Source organism: Battus philenor, unplaced genomic scaffold, assembly GCF_028537555.1.
Source record: "Battus philenor isolate CCGP_79_NKW_IND1 unplaced genomic scaffold, ilBatPhil1.0.hap1 SCAF_28, whole genome shotgun sequence".
NCBI lineage: Eukaryota > Metazoa > Arthropoda > Insecta > Lepidoptera > Papilionidae > Battus > Battus philenor.
The window spans coordinates 8,788,190-8,810,114 of NW_027181691.1; the positions used below are offsets into that span (position 1 = coordinate 8,788,190).

At 34.7% G+C, this 21,925-nt stretch overlaps 1 protein-coding gene across 1 annotated transcript in view; it reads right to left on the bottom strand.

The window, feature by feature from the left end:
- Positions 1 to 20,960, bottom strand: part of Zip99C (Zinc transporter Zip99C) — a 34,144-nt gene extending 13,184 nt beyond the window's left edge. Inside the window, exons 1-2 of the mRNA XM_068769417.1 lie at positions 20,386 to 20,960; positions 1,435 to 1,548 (exon numbers count right to left, since the gene is read on the bottom strand). Coding sequence (XP_068625518.1) covers positions 1,435 to 1,548; positions 20,386 to 20,560 — 289 coding nt within the window. The 5' untranslated portion in view covers positions 20,561 to 20,960. The remainder of the gene's footprint in view (positions 1 to 1,434; positions 1,549 to 20,385) is intronic.
- Between the last annotated feature and the right edge of the window lie 965 nt (positions 20,961 to 21,925).

Consider the following 21,925-nt stretch of genomic DNA (forward strand, 5'->3'; position numbering starts at 1 on the left):
ACACCCTTTATAATCTGTTTACATCAAATGGTCGAACTTGCAAATGCTAAACACGTATCGAGTGATGATCAGATCTGAGGTCCCCAATTTAAGGCTTTTACACGTGGAGCATCCTTCTAAGATGTCTAATTTCGATCTCTTATTTGAGTTGAATATTTAATGTAATTCTTGTTTAGTTACTACTAAAAGGTAGACCAAACGCCTTCAGTTCGCAAATGCCAAATATTAAACATCATTTATCAATGACAAAAAGTTTATTACTTTTATAAAGAGATTTACAACAGCTGATGCAATTGTGACAACGATAATATTAATAATGAATACACTTTCTAAGTAAACCAATAAGTAAAAAAATACGTAATTTCTTTTATTTCATATTTCAACTTATAATTGATCAGCTGTTCTGATAAAACGCCAAATGAATAAGTTGAATATAGCTACGCTTGTATCTGACTGAATATATCACTACAATAACTTGTTTTTCTGCAGAACCCTTATATACTTTATATATATTTCTTTAAATATTTATTTTCTTAGGATCTCCTATAATTTTGTCATTGTAATGCTTTTTTTTCTTCTTTTAATATTAAATAGTGGATAATGCTGCTGATTGTGTAATTAATAAGATTTTTTGCTGTTAATATTAAACTAATTTACTAACACAATTTTTAATTACCCTAAATAAAAAAAATGTGAAAAGAAATAAATATCGTCTATGTTTGTTGTGGACTCTTTCACAGAACAAAGCCCATTTCGAGCCTTAAATTGAAGGATAGTATCCTTCGTCTGAAAGAATTCGTTTTAGACTTTTCTATGGATGTATTCATCTCCTATATAATTTTTTACAGGTTCACTATCAGTGTCTGGAACATGGGAGTCAGTCGGAAACCAACTTTCTGTTTTTTTTTTTGTTTATTTGTTTAAAATTACTCAAATATCATTAATTAAGTACCATTTGCACAAATAAGGTTATTAAAATAAAAAATCGAAAATTTCACGCACCGGCGCGAGATCAGCACTGCGAAAGAAATTCACTCTATCAGTGTAGTCTCGTGTCTTTTGTCACATGGCGGAGCCATTCTCGTAATCATATTACTGGCGCAATAAAAAATGTAAAAGATAATTAAAAAACAATAGTTCGACAACGAATTTATAAAGTAAAAAGCGCAATGTAGCCTCGTATGTTACATCGCGCGATGCCGGCATCGTACTGTCTCATAAAAGTTAGTCGGTAGTATCTCGCGCCGGCGCGAGACCGACCCTTCACCGCACACCCGCTTCTCGCGCCGGTGCAAGACTGGCAGCTAAGTTACAATAATTTATTATTTATCAAACAATCTTGCCTAACCAAAACCTAAACTTAGGCCTGAATTTCTTCGCAGATTAATCAGAAACATAAACAAAAAAGATTGAAAAGTATATCGAGCAAGTTACCTTTAGTGTTGGCAAGGTCGTGTTGCCATGCCTCAGGTAGTAAATGAAGGAACACATCACCCAGGAGACCGCCCACTGCGAAGCTCAGGAGGATGCGAAGAGTCGCCGCACCGGCTGGAATAAACATGGCACTTTACATTTCATTCGTTCACATTTTCCGTTACACAGGGTTTTTGGTTTTAGAGGCAAAAACTTTAAAAAAGTGAAACAGACAAAACCAAAAAAAAAAACCAAAAACCAATGGTTTGAAAAAAAATAAATGACGTTATGTTAATATAGTAAGAAAAAGCTTATTCAAAATTGTGATATAAAAATTTATTGATGTAACATATTACTAATCATTTTATACAGTATGATTTGAAATAGGTGTAAAAATAGTCGCTTGTTGCGTTAAATATTCATTATATCAATGTCTTGACTCTTCGAAGATGGTTAGTATCTCTTCGAAAGAATAAATTTTTGTAAAAATGTCTCTTAAACAATCACCCTGTATAAGATGTCTGAATACGTCATCGCCGAATGTTTCTAAGCAATTTGAATTTTGATGACTTAATAATTAGTTATCAGCGGCTTGTTGAAATTAATTATAGTAAAGTCATTATTAATTAGTACATTATTCCTATGTCATCTAATGACATTTTCGTGGCATGTTATAAATAATAATAAACTTCTATTATTATTCCAAGTTATGAATATCAGACATCAATGATTTATTCAAAAAGTTTGACGATTACAGCTAAAAAAAAAAACAAACCTAACCTAACCCATATATAGTTTTAAAAGTTAGGTTAGGTTCGATTTTTTCGGTAAAAAATTATCGACTCGTCCTTGGCCAAGACGTCAATGTAGTAATGTTTGTCGAACAAATATTTGACGGCTGATTATCTTTTATGAGCAGAATTGATAATAAGTAATTTGTTAACCTGGTAAGAAAATAATAATCAAATCTATACGTACTAAGGGCTTATTGCATATGGTATAAATATCAATATACGATAATTTTATAACGAAGTGTTTCGCGAATTTTCTACGTTATTATCGATCTTTGGGGAGGCATATGCCTTTGCTGTGGGTTTCTATCGGCTGACATGAATAAATAATTAAATAGTGGACATGATGACATATGGATCCGAGACCTAGTCGCTTAAATTGAGCCTCATACGAAAGCTCAAGGTCACTCAGAAGGTAATAGAGAAGGCTATGCTAGAAGCTTCAATACAAATTCGAATCAGAAGGGAGGAAATCCACAGAATAGTCACTCACTGACATAGCTCGAATCATTCTTTCCCTGAAGTGGTAATGAGCGGGGAACATCGCTTATGCATCCGAGACTTCGTCGTCGTAAGTTTAGTCGACTTCAAGTCGGTAAATGCGGCGTGAGTAAGACCTCTAGGTAGACCGACTACGTAGTCAGGGTCATGTCGCTGGATGCTGGCAGTACAAGACCGGTCATCGTGGCGATCTTGGGGGAAGCTCATTCTTTGCAGTGGGCTTATATTGCTGACAGTATTATGATGGTTTTACCATCGTGTACTACCCCTCATATTGTATTACTTTCCATTTCCATGAACATCCTCACTTCTAACAACAAAATACTCTTTCATCCAGATTTTACAACGTAATTTTAATAATTCCTAACACGTGTATTATACCTGCGTACCATGAGATCCAGATCATCGGTATCAAAATCAATTTAGCTACTAAAATACTAATCCAATATTAAAAAGAATTATCAATGTCAAAATCAATCAATTATCAATATAATGTGTATTACTATAATCAAACGATTAACATGTTTGATTTGACGTAATCTCGACTGGGTGTCGTGATTTTATCGGTGTAATCTTTTTAATAATTGTAATGTATAATTGATAATAACTTAGGTTAATGTCAAACCGTTAAAATACAGCTTTAGACTTGTTAAGAGCCGTTTATAACTTTCTTTCTTGTAATGGTATAGCGTTAAAAGATTCAATCGTAAGAACTTTACAAGATTCTAATGCAATATCTTTGAGACGTCGCTGGTTGCGGGAGCGCAAACGCCCTTTTGATCCGTCACATGATTTTTGCCCTTGACTTTTTTAAGGACATATTTTTATCGTAAAAGTGAAGGACAAAGATAATGCTCTAGATAGAAAATTTACTGTACAATCAAAATATGACAGAGGCGTGAGTTGCACAAGATTTTATAATTGAATCTTCAATTCTTCATCGTTCAATATGCATAAAAACGTGCGTACAGTTAAAAATTTATCAATTATATGTCGTGATCTACACATTAAATAAATCATAAAATGTTTTCATAAAACATAATGAAGTATTTAACATTATATAATTTTAATATGTAACCTTGGTTCATAGTACTCTAATATATTAAAGGGACCGGAAAATAATGTCGCTTTCTTCTTTTTAAGTTAAATTCACACGACTAACTTTTTTAATAAGTTTTTATTTATAATCAACAATATATTCATTTTCGTTATCAACAACCTTTTGCCATCTAGTATGCAAATTTTCAATACCGGAGCGGTCACAAATCGGTTTTTCAGTAAAATATGTCGACAGAAACGACATTACTTTCCGATCCCCCTAATACTTCTAATTGATATAAAGTCACTGTTTGCCTTTATAGTCCACTGCTGTGTATAGGCCTTACTGAATATTAGTCATCAATCAAGACGAAAAAAACCATGCAGTAGTGTACGTAAATGAAAATTTAATTTTTTCAGTCATCGCCATTATAACTGTAAGAAGTCAAGACTGACATTTTCAATATGACAAGTGGAAAATAGCCTACCTCCAGCATCTGACAACAATCTTTACGACTTTTTGTTTTATTATTACTTTTGTCATTTACCGATTTCATGGTTTGGAAATTGATGAAGATAAATCTCTTTGTTGACAATTAACTACAAGGGTTCCTTCAAAGACCTAGGCTCGGGCCGTTACAAACATTTTTAAACGGTTTTATATAGTTCGACCCGTACGGAATTTATTTGGATCAAAATTAGAAATTGAAATTTAAGCACCTTCCCGTTGTCAGATTGATCTAAAATTTGGTACACACATTTAATTTAGATGACAATACGAGGGTGAATCAAAAAGTTCTTAGAAGTGCATATATATGAAACCTTTTTGGATCAAGTTCGATATTCAAATTAAAGAGTGTTTATCACACTATATTTATGCAGACTGTCACTTGTTTTTGTCAGTTCGTTCGCATGTAATAATTTTTTTTGTGCAACGAGTTGCTAAAAAGTCAAAATTATGGATAAAAGTGAGTTACGTGCATAAAATATCTCAGTTTGAAAAAAATGTCTACGAAGGAAATTTTTTTGGACATTCAGCAAACATTAGGGGGTGATGCTGTACCCTATTCTATGGTTGCGTACTGGGTGGCTGAAATTAAAAGAGGTAAATCAAGCTGTAAAGATGACCCGCGTTCTGGGCGGCCTTCAACCTCCGTTACAGAAAAAAATGTCAAAAAGGTTGAGAATCTGGTTTTGGAAGACAGAAGAATGACTATAAAACATATAGCTGAGATCCTAAAGATATCTTTTGGTAGCGTTCAATCCATTTTAATTGATTCACTGGGGTTCAAAAAAGTGTCTGCAAGATGGGTGCCACGAATGTTAACCGACGAAAACAAAAAGCGACGTTTGAAAATTTCCAAGCGTAATCTCGAAATGTTCCAGCGTGATTCGGATAATTTTTGCCGTTGTCTTGTCACCATGGATGAAACGTGGGTCCACCATTTTGATCCTGAAACTAAAAGACAAAGCATGTCTTGGAAACGACCATCCTCTCCATCCATTAAAAATTTTCGAGTTGCTCCTACCGCTGGCAAAATTATGGCCTCTGTGTTCTGGGATAGTGAAGGAATCCTTTTTATTGATTACATACCAAAAGGCCAGACGATTACTGGACACTATTATGCAAATTTAATCCCGAAAGTGCGTGAAGCGATTAAAGAAAAACGTCGTGGAAAACTGTCGTTGGGCGTGTTGTTCCTTCAAGATAACGCTCCTGCTCATCGATCGGAAGTTGCGCTCAATGCAATCCGCTGTGCTGGCTTCAATCTCCTTGACCACCCACCATATTCTCCGGACTTAGCCCCAAGTGATTTTCACTTATATCCAAAATTAAAAGAGGAAATTCGTGGAACACAATTTCACGATAATGACGCGGTTATAGCTGCCGTAGAGGACTTTTTCGAGAATCAAGAAAATATTTTTTTTTCACAAGGAATAAGGAAGTTAGAAACGCGTTATTCTAAATGCATTGCATTGGAGGGAGATTATGTAGAAAAATAAAATATTATTATTTAAATCTTTGCATTTTTTAATATTGATTCCAAGAATTTATTGATTCACCCTCGTACAATATAATAAAATCAATAACATTATAAATCTAAGATCGCCACCGATACAAAATGGCGTATTACGTATTTTTCCTTAACCTCCTCAATATGGGTATCAAATGAAAGAGCTACACTAATAAAACACGATGATTATGTCAAAATATAAAATTCAAGATGGACGCCGTTCCAATATGGCGGACTAGGTACATATTTTTCCCCAACCACCACAATATGGGTATCAAAAAACCGTTTAACTTAAAAGTTTTTTAAATGTATTTATTTATCGCTGATTATCAGCTCCTAGGTCCCTTTGGCGAATGCTACATCGCACTACGCGGCGCAAGGATTCGAGATGGAACTACGTCTTGTGTTGTTAGTACGCGTTTAGTATTCTATTTTAAGTGCATCTGAGATATCGAATCTCGACTTTATCGATTGCTGTAGTCAAACTACCACTTCAAAACTGTTACCGGAACCGCTGTACCGCGCCTATATTTACACGGGGGCCGGGGAGTGTCTGGCACACCCCTATGGGAGTCCACTGTTAACATTCGCAGCGGCGGCGTTAACACTCTTCCCCCCCCCCCGCTGTACTTAATAGCTTACCTAAGGCGCGGTACAGCGGTAACGTCAATATTGTACTAATTCAGATAAAAGCGACAAGGTCTTTACATTTTATATAGACAGCTGATTATGATGTGAGGCGTAGAGTTGCGAAATGAACCTCGATCGATCGGATATCGTAAGACAAGATCTAAACAGTTGCGTCATTGAAAAGGATATATAAATAAGAGAGATGTGTCGAACACTCGTCGATCGCTACGGGTGCGGTTATCGGTCATCTCTATGTGAATGGCATACGGTTCATTATCTCGGTCACATGTTTATCAGCAAGTGCCGCGGCTCACGTATTGATACGGACATACGGACGCGCTGATAAATTATATATATAACATATAACATTGTTCTGTCTTTCTGCACAAATTATACGTTTCTGTATAATTTAAACTTTCGTGAACAATCTATCGACATGTCGTCCGTCGACAAATTCACTTTGATGTTTATATCGAGTTATCGTCTGTTGAGTTTCGATATAGATTGAATATTTTTAAGTCCTAAGACGTTTTCGTTTCGACTGTGGACTTTCCCATATTGATCAGATGATCTTGTTAATATCGTCATCGTCGTCAATTCTGCGTTATTTATAAATTCTAGTAAAGCAGCGAAGAAATTTGACCCCACGCCCCAACGGCAGCATTGAAATATTAGCATCAATTAAAAAATAAATATAGGCCAGCATTCTCTTGATAATTGTCGCCATATCAATTCTGTATAAAGGCCACAAAAACAAACAACCATTGCCGCGTACTGTAGGATACCCCCGCAATGTTTACATTACAGAAGCTCATTGGATATAATTGTTTGCTGATTCACACCGTTATCGCATATTTAAGTCATCGTTCGCTATAAACGTTTGATAAATAGCTTTGTCTGCGAATTCGCTTATAGCGGCATCTGCTCACATATTAACTACAAGCAGTCTTGAAGCTATCTAGATGTTTATCACTGGAGTCTTTGTTTGATATTGATAAGACCATCTATTGTTTAAAATATTACGTTTATTTAAAGCTATGTAATATATATATATATATATATATATATATATATATATATATATACATATATATATATATATATATATATATATATACATATATATATATATATATATATATATATACACGAAATACTGTGCTAGCAAAACCTCTTAATCGCCTTAGGTTTTCGGCTTAGCGGCTAGACGGCAGAATATCAGCCGCCCCGTTCCGTCAGTCCGCTGTCAACATTTGGGAAGCTGAGTTTACCCTCCTTTTTACTTGGCTCCCACCTTGCCGGGTTATCCGTAGACGAAGTACAGCAGTTTCGGTAGCACTGTAATCATTCTTAATACTTTTTTTACTAGCGAAAAAGGAACATGTTTTAAGAGCAAATTGTTCATCGGATAAGTATTTACGGTCTGAATTTTTTTACACTACACCTTTATAGCTTTTATTCTATATTTACTGACAAAAATCAAGTAGGTGTCAAATTTCTGAACCCTTATAAAACTATCGACCATGGGATAATCTTGCGAGCCTTTCAAATACGTACATTTCGATGATTTAAGATTAACTTATACTCCATTGGTTTAGGTAACAAGGTTAATTATAAGATTCAAATGTCAAACTTGATATAATATGAACAACTACTACAATTCCAGGAACTACAGTCCTTTAACGTTTCTTCGATGAAAAATGTTACATGACTAAGTTAAATAGAAAGATAATATAGCGGAGAATTTAAATCGTTGACTATTTTTATTAAACTAATAATATTTAACAATAATTATTTTATATTTCAAATTATCTTTAACTCGTTCGTTTTTTAACAAAATCAGTTAATTTTTTTTATTACTTACCCCTTCAAGTTTGTTTATCTATTTAATACTTTTCATAATTGTTGTTAATACAAATCATTTTTTTAAAAGCTTAATCCTGGACCGGGTACCGGTCGGATCAGAAAGTTGCATTCTTTTGCAACACCAAAGAGAAGGCACTCGTATTGTATGTGATACCTCGATGTTTTTGTACCCTGATTATTCGCATATATCAAAAAAAATTAACAAACAATGCAGCCGTATCTTATATCACGTATATCTTTAAATTATCCTGTATTATATTTAAGAAGTTCATTAACTAAAAATAATAAATATCTTATTATAGTGTGAAGGATTGTTCTCAAGAAAGAATTTTTGTACTAAAGCATGTTGTAAAAGTATGCGAAAAACGCGTCTCTCTTTGTGGTAGTATTTCAGATCAGGTCGCATTTGGAACTCTTGTAGCTTTAAGTTGAAGGCTGTCATTATAGAGAAGTTCGATCTGGTTCTGTTTACTATCATATTAGACTCTTCTGGCATTCTACTCATGATAGAAGAGATCACTATAAATATATGTCATATATGACAAAATAGGCGGAGCACATCTTTCATGCAACCGATAGCCGTTGGGGCCGAAAAGATCTCTAGTGGTGACCACGACTTGGTAGACGAAGCATGGGTAGGTGCAAGAAGTTTCTGGATACGGGCAGAGCAAAAAAGGCCTTAAGGAGGGTCCTCGCCTTGCTTGCTTTATGCCTTGGGCGTCTATCATCTGATATGATGCTGATCACAAAATAAAATGTTTAATTTATTATATGAAGTTTGAAATTTGAATCTTGTTCACATTTCATTAGGCACTAAGGAGTACAGTATTTTATTAATATCAAAAAAATTATCCCAGCTCTTTCGATTGAGGTTTTATTTTACCGAGTAAAATATTCTAAATTAAAAAAAAAAAACTAATTGTTTTTACAGGAAATCCGAATTAATAAGAGGAAATTCAAATTTAACCCAATCAATGTTTTGAATAAAAAACGTCATTACTGAATTCTAAAATTAAAATAATATTACGTATTCGAGAATGTAAAATAAAAATTAAAAAAGTCCGATTCCCAAGAAGGTCTCATGCCTTGTCTTTTTATTTGTTTAAACATATTAAAAAGGCGACAGAATGTTCGAAATTCAAATTGAAAATAAACAAACGAATCGACTTCGTGCAACAGCCTATCGGAGGTCACAGGGTGAACTCGATAAAAAATATATATGCACATGTTGGCGAATACCAAAGAATATCTTCTTCGACAAACCAGTTTAAAATAAAAAGAAATTTTTTTATTGAAAATTATTTAGTTTTTTTTTCAACTTACGTATAATGTACACATACATATACAGGGCGTGAAGACCCCATCGCAAACGAAACGTCAAATATCCTCCTACAATGCCTACAGTCAACCTTGTTATGGTGGTCAAGACGCTTGATACCTGCCGATTTTAAATGGTGTTATTGCATATACATACCCTAAAGTCAAACTAAACGATTTGACAGCTCGTGAGAGTCGCCAAGATTTGGAAAGATCTGTCTGGGTCTATTTTTCTTGATGAGTTCAACTCTGAAGCCTTTAAGAGTAGAGTGAACTGGTTTCTTTTGGATAGGCGTGTACCACCTTTGTCTTCATCTACATTTTCCATCAGGTGAGATGGAAGACAAACGCCTATTCCAATTACAACAATATAATATATATATATATATATATATATATATATATACATATATATATATGTATATATATATCAATCGTTCATCATCATCTTCTATACGTAATATTAGCGTGCAATTCCGTAACTATGCCAACACTAGACAGTAACTTTGCGAACACCCTCAGTATTAGTGCCACATACTACTTCAACCCCCCGAGTCGCCCCAAGTCCTTTAATACCGCTGGAAGGTAATTTCTAGACGGTCCGACGAGAAGTGGAGAGGTGAGGTAAAGAAATAATAAAGCCATCTGAAAGACATGCCTCTGTTGTAGTGTAATAGGAAGAAAAGAGCGATCAATAGAGCCCACATAATTTTATGACCCTTGTTTGACGTCACGCCGTCAGCCCCGACTGGCTCGATCATAGAATTCTCTTTTGTTCCTAGCGTATCTTCTGGCCGGATATTTGAACAGCCGTCACAATGCTTATCTTTAAAATTTTCTATTACATCCAAGAAAATGTCGATGAAACGTAGTGAAAGGCTTAGCGAAATACATATCAAGCAATTAAAGTCAAGATAGCCGTCGTATATCAAAAATATAAAGTAGTCGATAACAACAAGATTGACAAGGTGATTGCAACCTCTAATATACCGAAGCGTTTTGTATTAAACCTATGAGCACAGTAGTCGCTTATCGCAAAATATAAGAATTATTGATTTGGGAAGATAATCATTTAGTAGTTACATATGCCCGCATTGGCATGTTAAAGTTGAAGCTGACAGGCCACGAGACGGGTAGAACAGAAGACAGACAGTTCTGGAGTGGTGGACGTGGATAGACGACCCTATTAACATCGTCGAAAGACGCTGGATGGAAATCGCTTCCAGCTGGTCCTATTGAAGATATGGGAGAAGGCCAAGTCCAGAACACTATTCCATAAAGGCTTTTATTGTTAATAACGTTACGTTTAATAAAGCCTATATTTAAGGCGTCCTATACCAAAAAATAAATAAAAATATTTTATAGTGCTACCGAGACCGCAGTACCGCGCCTTAGGTACGTGTACGGCGAGAGGGAGGAGAGGGAGTATCGGCCGCTCCGTCTCGTAAGTCCGCCGTCAACGCTCGCGGGGGCGCTCATAATATTTTTTCCTCGGTCCCCACCTAGCCGCGCTTTCCTAAGGCGCGGTACACCGGTTTCGATAGCACTATAAAATGACCAAGGACGTTTCTTATCTATGAACCATTAGTTATTTCCCTTAATAGTATTGTTAATTCCAGTTGCAACAACATCCTACATGCGGAAGCTAATATCTTTGCACATTGTACGGATAAGTTTGAAACGGTTTAAGAAGCCTTTGCACCATTTCACTTTTATACCTAAAACTAACGGCTTACATCGTTTACGTCACACTACCCATAACCTTCTGTATCTACATAATGTTAATAAGATTCGCGAACGTATTGTATTCAAATTTAGAATTCAAATTAGTCATTGTCACAGTGCATAAAAAACAATATACGATCGAATTACGTTATTGGATATAACTGCGGTAAGTAACGTTGGACGAATGTAAGAAATTTAAATCTTGAGAAAGACAGAAAGTATTTATTCATTTTTATTTAATAGAATCAGGCGTTATTTTGCAGAAGTCCATCCTAAGTAAGAAAAGGACCAATATTTAGCCACTTCCGCACATGCACTGGCAGTCGTGCAACAAAATGCACCGCCCGCCAGCCCGCTGATAAATGCGCATGCGGCAAACAATGCCAATTACACAACTGCCACCGTTAAATCACTCAACACGTGTTTCACCCCTCCACGGGGCATCTTCAGGAGTTTTGTTACACCAATTAGTACCAAACACAGAGTCAACTCTTCTCTTACTGGCTGGCGGGCGGTGCACTTTGTTGCACGACTACCACTGTATGTGCGGAAGTGGCTAAATATTGGTCCTATTCTTACTATTTATTCATATAGTTATCCACTTATGGTAATTCGGTTATGTATACATGTGTGAGTGGCGACCACGAGCCGTTAGACACGGCGTGAGTAGGCCCCCTACTGGCTGAATTGACATCATAGATAAGGCCCCAGGAAGTCGCTGGATACAGACAGTGCAAGACTCGTAATCGAGACGATCTTATGAGGAGGCATATGACGCGCTAACCACACAGCACCTGCAACTACTTCACCTGCAACACTCCGCATAGGACATCGCGTCATTCAAAACAGAACGAAGCACTACTCACCACACCACAACTTCGTTCTTAGGGGACGGCCGACCACTCCTTAACCGCGAACAGCGTGAGCGAATCGAGTTTGGATCCGGATACCTCTTTGTCTCGCCTGTGATTCACGCTGCTGTCCCAAGCCTCATACACTACATCAACAATACACAGCTTTACTCGGGTAGAGCGGTTTACTACGTGCGAACGTCATCGTGCAATTTAAATACGTCTTTCCAGCTTCTGTTTTATTTATACGTTTACGGACCCTTCCGCTCCGTGAACTCAATTTCGAAGTTATAAAACCCGGGCTAACAGCAACAACTTCAACCGAAACCAAGTACATGCCTATAAGACAGTGTTGTGTCCATACAACTGTTAGCAATTCAATTTGCTTATGATCGAAACGGCGGATTCATCGTACCAATTAAGGTCAATTAATAGTCAACCATTTCTAAATGGCGAATGTAACTTTCAAGTTTCATCACAAACCAGCTGCTCGCACAGACTTTCCAACCTATTTTGAACTCTAATAGAATAAATCGTTGTCGTCGTTTCAAGTCATAGACGCCCCTGCAAGTCATAGGCCTAACCCTAGAGATATATTTGGGGGGGGGGGGGGTATATCATAATCGCCACAATTGGCAGGCGGATTGCTGATTGCATATGGTGTTATGGTACGAAAAGGACGCTACTACCCGTGCTCTGAAAAATTGTTTGTGATAAGATTTTAACTACCACCGCCTGGCTATACTTCTCACGACTACATACCATAATACCACACTGTGATCGCCACTGCGCCATCGTCTGTCGCTGTGGACATCTAAAACGAAGACAACGACATGTTTGACATCTATGGGTAGATTTTTGTTTAGTTAGAGTCATTACGAATTTTTCTTCAATTACGATCAGTGATGTTACATAAATTCTACCAGCTATCGAATTTACGACCAAACAAGTCTATTGATGTGATTATTACTTTGTTGTTTTATTGTTCACGATATTTATTTCTCCTCTAATATTAGAAATGAAGGGTGTGACCTTTTTAATTACTCTGTGGTTTTGTATGGGAACATTTCTAAAGTTGCTTTATTTTCCTAACAACTTTTTCATAAGACACTTTTTCGAGCATTAAAGAATATATAAAAATGTACTCTTAAAATTATAAATTCAGTTTTATAAATTAAAACTGGTTCGTGTCGAACATTTAAAACATCTTAAACTTAACGTCTTTTCAATTTGAAATCTTAAATCCTTTCTGCGAAACACTTGAGCGATAAATTCCGAGCGTTTGATAAAAAAAAAAACAAGTGTTTATGGTAACCATCAAAATTAATGCTGGCCAGAAATATTATCGATTGATTTTGGGTGTTATAAACCCTACTGGCTTACAACTTCGTCGAACTAAGGGCTAACAAAAAAATTCTCTCTCAGACGTGCAGCCTTACGTATTGTTTTGATTCATTATATCTAAGTAAGAAAAGAACCAATATTTAGCCACTTCCGCACATGCAGTGGTAGTCGTCTAGATCTTCAGGAGTTATGTTACACAGATTAGTGATGGGTATTTAACGGTGGCAGTTGTTTAATTCGCATTGTTTGCCGCATACGCATTTATCAGCGGGCTGGCGGGCGGTGCACTTTGTTGCACGACTACCACTACATGTTGCGGAAGTGGCTAAATATTGGTCCTTTTCTTACTTAGGATGGACTTTCGTAAGGTAACGCCTGATTCCATAAAATCATTATATCTACTTTGTTGTCAGAGAAAGGCGTGAAACTCCTCTCCGAAGACAATCACCTGAATCGATCAGAGTTGTAAGATACAGCGGTTCGAAAACAAAAAAGTTCGTCGGAATTGATGTCTGTTGGTGTATCACAGGTTTTGCTAACCTATCATTCTATATTGAAGCGTTGCTAAAGTTTCTTCCGCTACTTCTATACCCGGTGCCAACGCTTTCCGAAGTAGTAATAATGTTAGCTAGATAAGAACAATTGACAAAGTCAAGTAGAAATAGAGAACGCATATTGTCGGGCGAGTCCAAGCCAAAAAACCTAGTAACCACGGAGCCTCCACGTGAGCGAGTGCTGGACGATTTTCAATCTGAAGCTCACGTTAAAGCCAATGACCTTTGTCTCCTAAGTGGTTTCAGGGTAAGTATCTTCTGCGCTCTCTCGAAACCACGAAAGCTTTGTTTTTTTTTAGCCCAATGGCATTTGCAGATACCACGGGTTTGACGTGACAGGACGCAGAGGACGCCTATCCTAGACCCCTATTAAGGTTTATTGGTTCCTTGGGAAGAATAAGTTGACATAGAACCATTCAGTATTGCGACAACCAGAGAACGCTCACTGGTCTTATAAATTGAAAGTACGTTCAAATCGATACTCGATTCAATACATCGTTTACGTAATTTTACGGTTCATAAAACATGAACGTTGGACATCTGCGACTCGTCGATAACACCGTTATGAGGGGGTGGGCGTAAAACTTGTTATATTTACGCAGAGAAAATCGATGTAATGAAATTTTGAAATAAGAAGCAGATCGATCGCGTTATGGTAAATTGTACCGTCAACCTTGTGTGAGAATCTAATTTCACAGAGACACGCTTTTTCAGGACTTGTAATGGTGGTAGCAGTAGCAACTAGTAGTGAGTCACTTTGTATCTAGTTCACGGACCCTTCCGCTCCGTGAACTCAGTACCGATGAAGCTGTAAGAGCCTCAGGGCTAACAGCATTAACATCTTCAGAAACAATACAATACAATAAAACTTTGTATCATTTACAATCATCGCATATACGTTATGAGAATAATGCTAGAATGGTCCAATTTGATAAAAACTTAAATTTGATTGAACTCCCTTATGATATCCTTCAATTAACCCTTCTGTTACCAGCGCCGAAGTTAGCCGGCTTCCCCTGGACGCCCCGTGTTTACCAGCGCCGGAGTTGGAAGGCATCCACTGGACACGCCGTGTGCCGTTGCTTATATTGCATTGTTAATGAATTGATGCCTCTAAGCGTACATTCATGTTATTGAATGCGCCTCTCCTCAAAAACTTCTCTTCGAAAGTATAGCATGTATTTGGAAACTAAAATATAAAAGTTTCCTCAGGTTTTACTACCAAAAACGAGCGAAGAGCTGTCTATCTGTCTTCAGGCGCGTTAAACCCAGAAAACTTATTTTGACCTGGCCCAAGTGACTTACAGATTCCGATTGTTCAAAAGGACAGGGGGCACAAAGAGCGCTGACCCTATAATGTTATTTAAAATAAGGAAGCTCCAGGATTCCCAGGGAACTTTGGCTAGTGGGCGCGACATACAACAGTATCACCGAATGTGAAGGCTGAAAGCTCTTAGATCGATTACGTGGACATTCTATGCAATTATTACGCTAAAGGCTTCGAAGGCTTGGGTTGTCACTTGTGGTTAGTACCCACTAAGCATTCCGACACTAGGCTCCCTAGAGAGCCGGAATTCGACTAATATTGCTATTACTTCAGAAAACATTAGTGCTGGGAGAAGTGTCTGAAAAAGCTTTAGTAAGGCTTTTATATAGAAGTGTCCGACCTTTAAACGTAAAGATTCTGCAAGGGCAAATGACCACTTATAAAAAGTTACACCTGCTTGCGTGTAAGTAGCAACTTTAAAATAGCTCAAGTCATTGTTAACACCACTAAAGTAAAGGTGTTCACTAGAGGGATGAGAGGCATTTCGCAAATGTGCGAATGAGACCGGCAACTGTACGTTCGTGCGAGTGAGACGACAAACTACACATGCCTTTGCCCAGGTTAACACTGTCAATATGTTTTTTTAGTAAAATATATGATCTTGGAATTCTTGTTAAGAATACTATTGATGTTTAAGTGGTTTTCAAACTTTAACAATGCAATAATTATTAATTTCAATATTTCCCTAAGACAAAACTAATTTTAGACAAACATACATATATATTATTTACCTCTGATGAATTACAAGTAAATAATATTTTTTAATAATCCTTTAAACTAATACATGTCTGAATAAATTAAAAATATGTTGCAATATTACGGGATGAAAACATACAGAATCTAAATATCTTAATAAAGACATTTTTCTTTAGAAATTCCGAAATTAAAAAGCGAAATTTCTTAGAATAATTTCCCTAGATAAATATATGTGGGATCTTTAACTGCGGTCAAATACCTTTGCTCTTGATCATAAAATATTTAGATATTTCAGAAAATTATTTACTCTCCTATATATTACGGTTAATCAAACAATTACGATATTACCCTTATTGTATTTTGTTTCTGTACTGATAAGACACTTTCAAAATTAAAATTTAAAAGTAATTAGAGATGCGTACTAGAACAAAAAATGGTGTAAAAAGTATAGATACTCGTACTACACTATACTTTATATATATATATATATATATATATATATATATATATATATATATATATATATATATATATCGGTAACAGCGTTAATTCAATCGTATAAAAAAACAGTTGGATGTAGGAACTGTAGTTAGTGTAACTAACTGTGTCGCAGTTAACAGCGTCCATCTCTGATATAGAAACATCATCATCATCATCATCATTGTTTTAGCAGTAAGATCCCACTACCAAACGCACCGGTTCTAAGCCTGCAACCAGCTTCCGACGACCTTCACAAAATCAAATGCAAAATTTTTTTTCGAATAAGTAAGCACTTTCGAATCGTCAATGAACATAAAATGTCAACATTGTTTTCCCTGCAAGAAGCCACCACTGGCTCGAAAGGCAGTTCTGGTAAGAGTCGGCGAGAAACTCAACAATTGCTCTTTACAAATATACTTTTATAAAGAGTGCTTGACAATAATTAGCTTCCAGAGTGAGCATCAACAATATTTAATTAGCACGCATTAACACCATTATTCTCGAACAGAAATATATTTTTTTAAAGAATATTTTTTTAAATATTGATTTTAATTCTCTCCAGTGACAGATCTGAAATTGATTGTAGAATTTTATTTTACATAGGTATACTTTATGTCATAAATGCCTGTCCAAACCTCGCCTTTTATATATATTTAATTATAAGGTTATAAGTTAAACATTGTGTAGGCCTATCGGGGAATGAACCTATGATCTACAGTATGCCAGTCCTAACCACTGATCACTAAGTGCTATATATCAGCCCAGACATACCATCAAACATTGCATTGCAACCGGACACGAAGGATTGGCTTTGAACATTTTGTCTACCAAATTAATAAAAAAAAATTATAATTTTATTTTTCATAAATACTAAAATAATTTGTTCTTATAGTTTTCTCTTGACGACATAGATAAGAAATATCTTTTTTATTTTTCTTATCGCATTAGAAATCGACAGCGCTCGGAAAGACGGTTGGCTAACATCTCTTAAATTTCGTAAGATGAGGCAACGCAACATCTGAGTATCTGTGCAATGTCTACAAATTATTATTCTTATAGAATTGACAGCACCAACAAAATTAGCGCTGGCTGTATTCTGCACAAAAGTATGATTCACCAAAATTATCATCATATCAGCCGATAGACGCCGATAGGTGATGACAGTGGTCTTGCGCTGCGACATCTCTCTACCTTAACTAAGTCGATAGTAAACTACCCATGCTTTCCTTGATTAATCCGACTATACTGTTAATTACTCCAACATCATCACTTCAGTAATGTAGACGAAAGTGAAGCTACATGTGAAAAAAGATCAGAAAGAATGTAAAAAATGAAACATTTTGTGCAGGATGTGAAAAAAAGAGAGAAAAATATTGTGAGGAAAAAAAGTAGAAAGAGCAATGAAAAGAACAAAATTGTGTACATCCGAATTGTAACATCCCAGCTCCAAACAAAGCATAAGGAACGAGACATCCTCAATAATGGGAGCCATAAAAAATAATCACTTCAAAGAAGTCTTGTCTAATTCATTAGGCGACTACTGACTAGGGCAGAATCACACAGAACAAATAGCTAGGGTCTTTAGGTTATGATGTGGTATTATATCATAATAGTATTGCTAGTTGAAAATAATAAAACCATGTTTATTAATATTGAAAAAAATATTGTCAAAAAATTTTGAAAGTAAGATAAAATTAGAAATAATACTAACTAGTCGAGCCTTTGTAGCTAAATACTTAACACATAAAAAGTAAGAGCTCAAGCCTGGGTTCCCTCCTGGGAGCCTTACGTCTAATCAACTTCACAAAGCTTCAGTGCCTATGATTTTGCAAGGCCAACTCTTAAAGGCGTTCCCAAATGAAATATCTAATGTCTAATTCCAAGCTAAAGTTCTTGGGGAACTCCGTGTTATTAGTTACTAAATAACAGATTTAGGGTAAACAAACTCAGCTCTCTGTGTTTTCAATCAGAGAAAACTTTTATTGTGGATAGGGTATATAGCGATGCTCTCTTATTCATTTATTTATATCTACTTAGAATCAATTACAGCGCCAATAAGGACTGATTCTAGTCTTTTAGTCTGAAGTTGAAAGATACTGTTATAAGGAAACTCAATTTGATTCCAGTTTTTATCAAATCGTGCTATTTTGGCATTCTTGTCATAATACACACAGGTGATCGCAATGGCTGTTCCAAAATTAAAAAGTATATGAATAAATAATAAAAATAACAAAAAGTTACATAATAACACAGCTCAATGGCTGCAGAACAAATTAAGCAATTAATAAAAATAAAATAAGTAACTGTTCTGCTGTTGTTGCATGCCATCTTCTACCACAAACTAATTTTCCATTATTTATAATCTCATGAATCAAAAGTATTAAATTAATTAATAAACAATTAGGCAAGTACAAATGTTATATTATGCAGTAATTTACATATTAAAACATCAGGACTACTACATGCTATGTAATTTACATCATCATAATTATCATTTCATCCAGAAAACATCCACAGCTGGACATATGCTTTCCCTATAGATTTCTGAAAGGACTGGTTAAAAATGTCTAGATAAAATAATTACTAACATAAAATAATTTGAATGCATTTATGCAAAATTCATTTAAACAAACATGGGCTAAATATTATGTTATCTGCCGAGTCAAATATTTCTAGTGAAATACAGTTAGACATTCCATACATTTATGAAATTTTTAACAAGATAACATAGTGTTAGAATGTGGTAAAACATGTGAAGGCCTTTAAAAATCTTATAAAAACAATTGATAGTATATGCATTATATTTTTGATTGATATATAATTGCATATATACATGGTGTTTAAAAAATGTGCAATTCAATTATTTTTCTTTTGTAATAAAAATGGTTTAATACTTCCTTTTAATGTTCATTGTACAGGAAATAATATATAAATCATATGAAATAAGGAACAGATAAAGTATAATAGGTGATCTATACTTTAAACTACTTCATCATAAAATTTATTTCATATATAACTGTAATAAATATTGGAATAAAAACAGTTACTCAAAAATAACTGGCCAATGGTAGCTATAAAATCTAAATAAATTATTTAAAGTAATTTTACATATGTACAACATTAATTGAAAATTGGATTGTATAGCTGAAGTATATACCGCTGTTATAATTTAAAGAACTTACAACTAATTGAACGAAATGATAGATATTTCCTTCAAATTTTGCCCGCCACAAAAGCCAGTTTGTAACCAATATAAATAATATATTATGAGGATAAAATAATACAGCCTGGATTTACTTTCATATATCATATTTCTATAAAAAAAATAATTTATTTTAAATTACACTTCATAATTTTTAGACATTTCGATGAGTTATTCTCATAAAAAATTCACTTCTGTACAGGGTTAAAATTTTTTTAACATGGAATCAAACAATATAAAAAACAATTTAAATTATTAACATTGTAAAAGATTAAATTTTAAACAGTCTTATGAATCACAGATTCAATTTGATGATTAAAGGTACAATGTTAGATAGCCAGCTGCTTCCAATACTGAGGGGAACAATGACTAGCCATATATACAAAGTCTAAACATGATGCTATAAATAAAAATTTGCTATCCCCCACACTAGTGCATATTAGCAAAACAGAGCTTGAACAAAAATATGGATTTCAATGTCTCATGTATTCCCCTGGTTTTGCTAGCATTAAGGTTTTTAAAATGTTATAATTTTTTTTCGTAATGTTATATTGCAGATCCAATGAATATCTTACAATATAATAAATTTTGGTAAAACGATTAGTAATAAATATAATAAATTTTCGTATACATACCCCCGTCTTTAAACGTCGCAGTTTCGTCAATCGGGATGATGAGAAGAGGTAAAATTCCGCTTAAACCCACAAGTATTGAAGCAAGGGCTGAAAAAAGCCACGGGTGTTCGTCCAACTCTTCCATGAAGTTATAAAAATATTCAGGAATAAATCCCGCCATAACTGAACTTTCCATTATGTCTGCTGTTACTTTAAAAACACTGTAGTAAAATTAAAATTTAAAAGCAAAAATATGTGCCACCGTCCCGATGAAAAGCACGTTTAATACTGATTTTCTCTCATATTTCCACGAGATAAAAAGATGTTGTCCAGACGAACTAATCTGCACTGAGATTGAGTGCGCCCGATCGGGTTTTTATCTCTATAGATTAGGGATAAATATAACTCACAACTACGCCGGAATATAACTTAAAACACGCGCGGTGCCTTTCTCTAATTCATATTTCTATCAGACAATAAACAAAACAAACAATCGCTCTACTACGTAACATGAAATGTTGACTGATGCGCAACCGAAATAGAAATAAAGTCCTTATGTATCGTATAGGAAAAATAAAATTCATAAATTGATAACAATAAACAAGAGAGTCAACGAGTGAATGAATGATAGACTACTGACATTTCAAACATTGCCATTTGTATTTTGCTGGCCATGGATTAATCATTCGAAAACATTTTACTATATAAATTGAAATGCATTGATTTGTTTACTTTTATAATGCTCCGAAATAAATGAGCTGATTTTTACAGATGCCGAAAGTATCGATAAATATTTCAATAGCAGCAAAGTAGAAGCAGACGACATAGTAGTCATGTTGAGATTTTTAGTTAATTTACTTTATTATTCATGTACAAATTACGGTTGATACCAATTTATTTCTACCTAAAAAACTTTTTTCAAAAATATTGTTTTATACCTGTACTTTGCTGTCATTGCTTTAAATATTTATGCAATTTATCAGTAACTTTAAAATAAATATTAAATTAAATTAAAAGCTTATTATTTGATCGTACAAAAAACGTGCCACAGTTAAACAGAGTATGTATGTATGTGTACACACAAATTTGAATTAAGAAAGAAGTAAGCAACACCAGCTTATTACCTTTTTAATCTGTTGTTTAAAACACTGAATTTATACGCTGCTAATTTAAAATAAAATCTAGTTGAATACGTTTCACACTTCAGTAGTCGGAATTTTTATTTCAGTATTTTTTTTTATTTATGTACAAATTTTAATACATATAACGAATTTAATTTAAAATAGGATACACAACTATTTACATTTTTTTTCTTTACACTTATTTTTAATGCGCGTTATTATATTTTCATTAATTAAATTTGATTGTTTAGTTAAATAAAGTTATATATTTTTAATTTATAATTACTTTTATGTCATCTCTGCCAAAATACTTCGTTTAATTGAGACACTGTAAGTTACAGTGTGTTATGATGCGTATCAATTCTTTGTAAGAAGTATTGTATTTACGTTATTTGCCTTAAAAGTATTAAACTATATCAAACACATTTTTTCTAACGTGA